This window comes from Montipora foliosa, chromosome 2, assembly GCF_036669935.1.
Source record: "Montipora foliosa isolate CH-2021 chromosome 2, ASM3666993v2, whole genome shotgun sequence".
In the NCBI taxonomy this organism is placed as follows: domain Eukaryota; kingdom Metazoa; phylum Cnidaria; class Anthozoa; order Scleractinia; family Acroporidae; genus Montipora; species Montipora foliosa.
This window is the reverse complement of record NC_090870.1, coordinates 57,329,802-57,337,301: the sequence shown is the minus strand read 5'-3', so window position 1 is coordinate 57,337,301 and position 7,500 is coordinate 57,329,802. Positions and strand designations below refer to the sequence as shown.

Here is a 7,500-nt window from a genome sequence, read left to right as displayed (position 1 = left end):
TTGTCCTGTGACAATAAAGTAGCCAATAAAATCTCGCGAAAATTATGGGTGGGTTATAAAGACAATAGCCCACTATTCAGTCCCAAACAAAAGACATCATCTCGAGGCTCTAGGAAATAAACTCATACAAATCCTTATAAAGCTTGTTGCATTTTACTGTTAGTTTGTAATTCAGTCTACTGCTTAATCTCATTTTCCAGGAGCTCATATCAAATAAGACTTCTGGTTTCTTCATGAGATTCCTCGCCCCTAAATGCCTTTAATAGCATATTATAATAATGTCACTGATAATACTGAGAACTGTGGCAAAATAATCTGAAAGTGAAACTGAATTTGCACAGGCGATTAATCAACACCTGATCATTGGCTGTCTCCGAACTCTGCTTGAAACTTGGTTTATTCGAGTTACGAATAATTTTCCAACTTTGCTCGAACAATGAATAAACTAAAAAGTTACCTTTAAAAGAAATTATACAGGCTTGTCCCAAACGAAAATTTCTTGGGATAAATAGAGGACATTACATGGCCGTGCGGAGATACGAAATACAAGCCACAGAACACAGGACAACTAACCTCTCCAAATAGCGCTCGTTCAATGGGAATGGCTCATAAAAGCAGTACCATCGATTACCAGGGCGCATGCTCATCAGTCACTTAAACCGAGTCCAAGTGAAGCTATGATCCTCGCAGTTATGCCGTCAGGCATACCAGTCCCTTACCCAGCCCCGTGATGCTCGGGTAATAGCCGGGCAATGGCATAAAAGCATCCAATGGCCGAGGGTCTCTCTACCTTGAGTGATATCTACTGAGCAAGCACTATTTTAAGGTGGTTTGGGCTTCAACCTGAAACCGACTGTGGCCTGTAAAAAGACCGTCCCTGGCTCATTAAGCATCGTAAACCATGTTCCATCGAAATATGCATAAATATGACGGAACGAAGTATGATCATGTTTAGCTACCGTAATACAATTTATTTAATACTATTTGGAGCACTGACCTCAACAAGTAAAAAGTCGAGGGAATAATATAACAATACCATCGTTCGGGAACTGGCGATGGAAGATTGTCTCATCTGCTAACAACGGGAAATGATCAGACAGATCGTACGTCTCCTCGTCACTCCATCTCTTTTTAATAGTTTTCTTTTCTTTTCGCTTTACTGTTGGCGTTTATTAATTCAATCAACTAAAGCTTCTTCCTCTCGCCCGGGTTGCTCGAGGCATGGTTAGAGCTAACCACCATTGAATACCGTGGAAACCTATAGGTTTTGATACCTCTTAACCAACGGTTAGCACTAACAAGGCTTCGAGCAACCCGCCCCTGGCGATCTTCTTCTGGCGTTTTGCACTTGTGCGTACTACTGTAACCATGGAAACAAACTCGCAGACTAGATACGCATTTGCGTCAGTCAGACATATCTGCTTCCCACCCCTCCGTTTCAAAAGAACGAAGTCACAGTTGCGTACTTCGTTTAACTGGCGCTATGATGGGTGCGGTTTCAATCAAATAGCAGAGAATCTCGAGTGCTTCAGCTGACAACGTGGCTGAGTGGTTTAAGACGCAGGCGTGCTACGTTAATGTGTTCTGCAATCTTCGGTTCGAATCCCAGCGTTGTCGTCACATTATGCGCCTCAAATATGTAAATGCAACTTTAGATAGTGAATTGCTCGTTTCACCCTCTACCAATTTTGGTTGCATTTACACATGACTTTCTCCAGCCTGCTGATCATTGGGGCAATTTGTCTAATCAAGAACCAAGATAAACAATCAGGGTCCCCAGGCATTCTCATACCTCGATGGGTAGAGTAACCGACTTGTAATACGGAGGTGATGGGTTCCAATCCTGCCTGGGACTCTGTTGTCCTTTCACTCGTTACCAAGCAACAGCCTTATCAAAATTGAAAAGCGTTTCCAGTCTTGTTTCCTTCCTTACCCGAGCCATAAGATGTTATCTGATTCAAGTTATTTTCACCTTGCATCACGCAGAGGCATGAAGGACTCAGGCATACACAGAAAAAAACAAATACCTGCAATTAAATCTAGGAACAGACAACACCTGATATGAGGAAACAAAAACTATCCGAAGTAGTAGAAAATCACGAAATACCAGACATTAATTCAATTCATCTTGTCAAACGCCTATGAAAAGACAGGTGCAGGCGCAGAATAGAATGCTTCACCAACCCAATTTATAATTTACCCTCGAGTCGTCGTAGTCATAACTACTGCACGTAGGCCAAAGAAATGTCAATTTTTGTTGCTCAAACCTAAATTTCAAATTCTATTTTTTTAAAACATGAAGCTTTCCTATCAAATTTGTTAAATAGTGGTTGGGGAGGATTTTGCTGCCCGACATTTTTCAGATCGAACTCAGTGGACCTCTGCGAGATCGTACCAACACATTTGAATGAGAATAGAATCGAATAGGAGTATTTAAACAGGTTTGGAGAATAAAAACGCATCCCAATTACAATATCTGTGACCTGTAAGGTCATTGGCGATGACACTCAGACAGGTCTGTGATACTGATAGTGCAAAGAAACGTCAATAAAAACTTGGCACTTTAAAGCAAAGTTGATTTCGAATTTTCGTCTCTTTTTTCAGCTGCCATTGTTTATTTTCCATTGGCAGCTTATCAGGTTCATTATATATAACTCTGTTTCGACCTTTCAGATAGCCTTTTAATATAATCCTAACCAAAAAGCCAGCATACTCGATTCATCGCTAACAAGAACCAGCTGAAGAACATTGTTTTTTTAATTTACGCTGGGAAGTAATCTGGCCATTTTTGTACTAAGTAGTTGAGATTTCACAATCCTTGTTATATTTATTTTATAACTTATCCGTTGAAACAAAAAATAATAATTTTTAACCGGATGCATTAGGCGAGTTTCCTCCAAGCAAAGAAATCAAATCGAAATGAGACGGCCGGAAAGAAAACAAAAATATATGCCATCATTTACCGTAGGGAAAGATTAGGATAGAAGCGTCTTACGTATGCGCATTCATTAAGAAAAAGTAGCAATTCAGATATTTAGTATTATTCATCAGGAAAAGATCGATTCCACCTACAATTGGATGTCAACCTTTTACGCTCTACAATCGACTGAGAATCCGTGACCAATATATTTTTTCACAATTTCCAAGGCACCACTCTCTTCAAATACCTAGTTGTTTTCGGCTCAGATTGACTCTTTTCACGGCCAGCCGCGTGCTTTCAAATTTTGAGAATCGCAATATCGGTCGAATATGGAAAAGTATTTATTTCTTGTACTGTAAACAAGAGACAATCTCTGTATCATTGCATATCTCGCATGCATCAATCCATTGTGGCAGTTCATTCCAGCAGCAAGACATGAGGTGATTCCACATCCCGTAGACCCAACTGAGTAAGTTCTGCCAATGTCAGTTCTATGGACACCATGTTTTCCGTTTTTATTACTTATTTCGATTCAGTGCTTCTTTCTTGCTCATAATCAGTTTCTGTCAATGATCGTGTGGTTGTCCATGCAGCTGTTAGGAGTGCACGTGCCAATTAATAGTAGTTTTGTGTTCATTTTAGCCGTCATAGATTTTGTGTTCATTGTCCAAGCCAAATTTTCTTCTTCTACATTGGTGCTGTCGATTTGGCTTGTTGTTGCCAAGAAGTTATTGATTTGTTGCTTCAGGAAGTTACTTACTTGATACGTATAAGCTGTAAATTTTAAATGAGTCTTACTGGCAACAAGACTAAAGGTGTGACAAATTGTTAAGAATTAATGACTGCAGCATATCGCCCACATGATATTCAACTAACCATTTTGTATGCGGTGTTGACTTCCATAGGATGACTCATCAAATACAATGCAGGAGTTGCACATGAATAAGCATATGAGGATATGCTAATAAAATCAGAATAAAAAGGGTTATTTGCGAATTTGCCCAAAAACAATGGTATCATAAAAGATAAGCGAGCGAAACATCATCGACTGAAAAATTAACCATTTTGAATTTTTTTTCCAATTTAGGCAAGGTGGTATAACAATTTAAACACGTTATCACGACCTTAAAGGGGAAAGGTGAAAGATAAAAAGGTTTGTGGTTGTGGTGCCCTGATTTTAATCAAATATCATCGCCTTGAGAGAAAGTCTTCTCTGCGTTACCAGGTTAAGGAGTTATAACAACACAATAGGGCCGTTTATAAGACCGCCGCCGACCGCCGCCGCGGCTTATATAAGACGCGAACACCCCGTATAAATGGTACAAAATCTACGTTCACGGCTTTCTCAAGCCGCGGCTTATCCTGGCCTGGGAGTTAATACTCGTATATAAATAGTTCCTTTCGCATGTACGCCGCGGCCAGAGTAAGCCGCGGCTTATTTTCTCTCGTATAAACAGCCCTATTAAGCGCTAATTAAAAAACGAGACCAAGCTTACAGTATCTACAACCAGTCTTAGAAACCGGGTGGTTAATTTCGTGTCCGGTACCGGTCAAAAAAGCATAGCTTTTGTGTTGAATTCAATGTAAAGTTCGAAATCATGTGGTAACTCTTTTTTCACTTACAATTCTTTTCAGTCCCACAATCGTGACTTTATCAATGCAGTACATTGGTCTCAGCATAGCTTTCTCCTTCATGGTCCTGTTGGACCTCATCGGAAACACATTGGTGATCCTAGTTTTCTTTTTAAACAAGTCAATGAGAACTGCAATGAACCGACTCGTGCTTAACTTAGCCATTGCTGACATGGTGGTAGCGATATTCGTCGCCATACAGTTTGTTATTGGGCCAATGTATGAGCATATCCCTGGAACAACGGGCAAACTCTTATGCAAGTTTATAACTGGAGGAACGTTGGCATGGACTGCAGCGCTTGTGTCAGTATGTACCCTGGTTGCAATTTCAGTGGAAAGGTAATATATCTTTCCTTTGTACGTTTACTGAACTTTTTCAGCCACAATAGTTAACATGTAAAGGAGTGTTACTGTCATGTTTACACCAGGAAGGTATTGGGGACTTTAAGATCTATGACGGCGACGGTCGACAAAAACGTCACTTGAAAATATAACTTATCAGAGTGAAAAGAGAGAATGAAAGATTCTCTGTTGCATGCTGACGTTGTCGTCAAAACCTCAAATTTGGTGATTTCACGATTTCACGTCGTCGTCACGCAGAGGATCGCGAACATACTTGCAAAAATCCGTGCTGCACGTGCAGCACGATTATTTATGTTCTTTTAACCAATGATATTGCTTTGTGGTGTTGTCTAAGTCGTAGCCGTCGTCGTTTCTAAACTCCCTATTATTTCACAAGGAGATCAACTAACTCAGTTAAAAGGGAAACTGTTTTTCCTTGATTCACTTAATCTTCTTGCTATTTCCGAATTAGTGCAGTTACATTGTGGGTCCAGAGATTACGCGTAAGAGCAGAAAGTCCATTCTTCGAGGACTTCCTTCATCGGCTCTACCAGCTCAAAGGTTTTCGTTTTATTGCTACAAATTACCTGCGAATGCTCATTTTTCAACATAATCCTTTTCTTTTTTCGGAACTCCTAAAGCTATTATGGGATGCCCAGGGGGCAAATACATATTTGCCCCCTGAGTATCCCATAATGTCTTTCGAAACAATAGAAATCAAAATGGCCGCCGTATCTGCAAAAAGGTCAAGGGATCTTTTAATTATAATTTAAACCGTAATATCGAGTTCATTGAAGTTCATGAATCCTACGTACAACTGTTAATCAGAAATGAGAATATATGAGACATAATTCATACTTTTTGGATAGGTCAATATCAAGTGAGAGGAAATTAAAGAGATCGGCGCACCCAAACGAATGTAATTAGTTGTTTTTAAACTTCTGTTCGAGTAAGACAAGATGTTATATTGATCATATCTATTGTGATTTTTCCATTTCCTTCCTACTATGTCACGGAAGATACCATGCGGTTCTTCAGCCTCTGACTAGTCGCTCCAAACTCACCAAAACCAAACTAAAACTCATCATTTCTGGCTGCTGGCTCGCAGGCTGCCTTTGGAATGCTCCTCTCTTTGTGGCCGTGACGTTCAGAGATGATCTGGGGACATGTGGCGAGCGTTGGCCAGTTGCGATCCTTCCTATTGCTTATAGCCTGGGGTGGAGTGCAGTGGCGGGAATTATTCCCATCAGCATAATGAGTTATCTTTATTCAAGAGTTGTTTACCAGCTGTGGTTTGAAACAACGCCAACGCGACAGTCTGCGTCAGTGGTTAGTGTTAAAGCTATACAATAAGGACAGGAAAGGGGGCAGGTGACGTTAATTCTTTAGAGATTGTTTTACCTGTTCCGCTAGCCTGCGAGGCGAGCATCTGCGAAGCGTCTATGCCGGGAAAAATGCCGCAAATGAAAAACCACTCGTACCTTGCTACTCGAGGCCCACTCACAGCCAAACGTCTCTTTGCCCGCGCGTGTTTAAGAAATCCAGCGATAAAATATCCCGTCAGTTACGCAGGCAACCTGTTTTATTGTCCAAAAGAAAAATAAAACACTTCTCATAGTCTAGGGTAGTGCATATAATTTTTTTAAGGATGACCTTTTCTCGATTCGACTGATGATACACTGTGCTACACGTGTTAAATACAAAGGAACATTGAACAACTACTTCTTGCACAGTCAATATTATGCAAATAAGCTAAACTGAAAAATCTCTTTATACTTGGGCCAAAAAGAAGAGGCGTATATAAAAGCCAAAAGTGCGAAAACGTCCTTTTCATTAAAAAAAACAAAAAATAAATTACAATTGCAAAGCCTATATTATGAATATGGTGAACGAGTATTCAAAATGCTTATTAACGTATTGCACTTCGTCAGTGGCAATATGCAAAACACAGCTGCATCACAAAAATAGCTGATTACTGAAATTAGCCTGAAATTCTGTGTATGATCGATTGTGGGATATACGCATTAAGGCACTCTATGAAATCAAAAACCCAGATCCCTGAAATTTCCGTAGTTTTGTACAACACTCCTTTTTAAACTATTCTTTTTCTTACCTTATTAGTAACGTATTATTTTAGAAGAATAGGTTTGGCCGTCGTTCCTATTGCATTCTGAACCGAAGGTTTTGTTAAGTACTTTAAAAACTAAGACAAGCAAGGAGCTTTCATCTTATGCCGAAAACATGTAAAATGCCTTCGATGTAAAATTCTTTTTCTAAGAAAGCAATTTTCTTATTACTCTCGGATTTGTCATTTGCCCGAGGATACCTAAACTTCGAGCCAGGAATTGAGCTAGGATCCGAGCCAGGATTCGAGCTAGGATTCCAAGCCAGGATTCCAGCCAGAATTCGAGCTAAGATGAGCTTTCTGCGCTATTTATTCTCCAATCTCTCGGTTAGGTTAGGTCTCGAATCGGTTAGGTTAGGTCTATTTGCGTTGGTTCTAATCTAGTTAGGGTTAGGGTAGGTCTTGGTTAGGTTAGGTTAGGTTTCGGTTAGGTCTCGAATCCTGGCTCGGATCCTAGCTCGGATCCTGGCTCGAATCCTGG

General features: G+C 40.2%; 1 protein-coding gene across 2 annotated transcripts in view; it reads left to right on the top strand.

Annotated features, from left to right (window-relative positions):
- Window positions 1-2,703: 2,703 nt before the first annotated feature.
- The window catches only part of LOC137991008 (QRFP-like peptide receptor), a 7,238-nt gene continuing 2,441 nt past the window's right edge, over window positions 2,704-7,500 (top strand). The window contains exons 1-4 of one of the 2 annotated variants that reach the window (XM_068836140.1): window positions 2,704-3,389; window positions 4,008-4,073; window positions 4,556-4,891; window positions 5,914-6,223. In XM_068836140.1, coding sequence (XP_068692241.1) covers window positions 4,578-4,891; window positions 5,914-6,223 — 624 coding nt within the window. In that variant the 5' untranslated portion in view covers window positions 2,704-3,389; window positions 4,008-4,073; window positions 4,556-4,577. The remainder of the gene's footprint in view (window positions 3,390-4,007; window positions 4,074-4,555; window positions 4,892-5,913; window positions 6,224-7,500) is intronic. The other variant, XM_068836139.1, reaches the window with a different exon arrangement.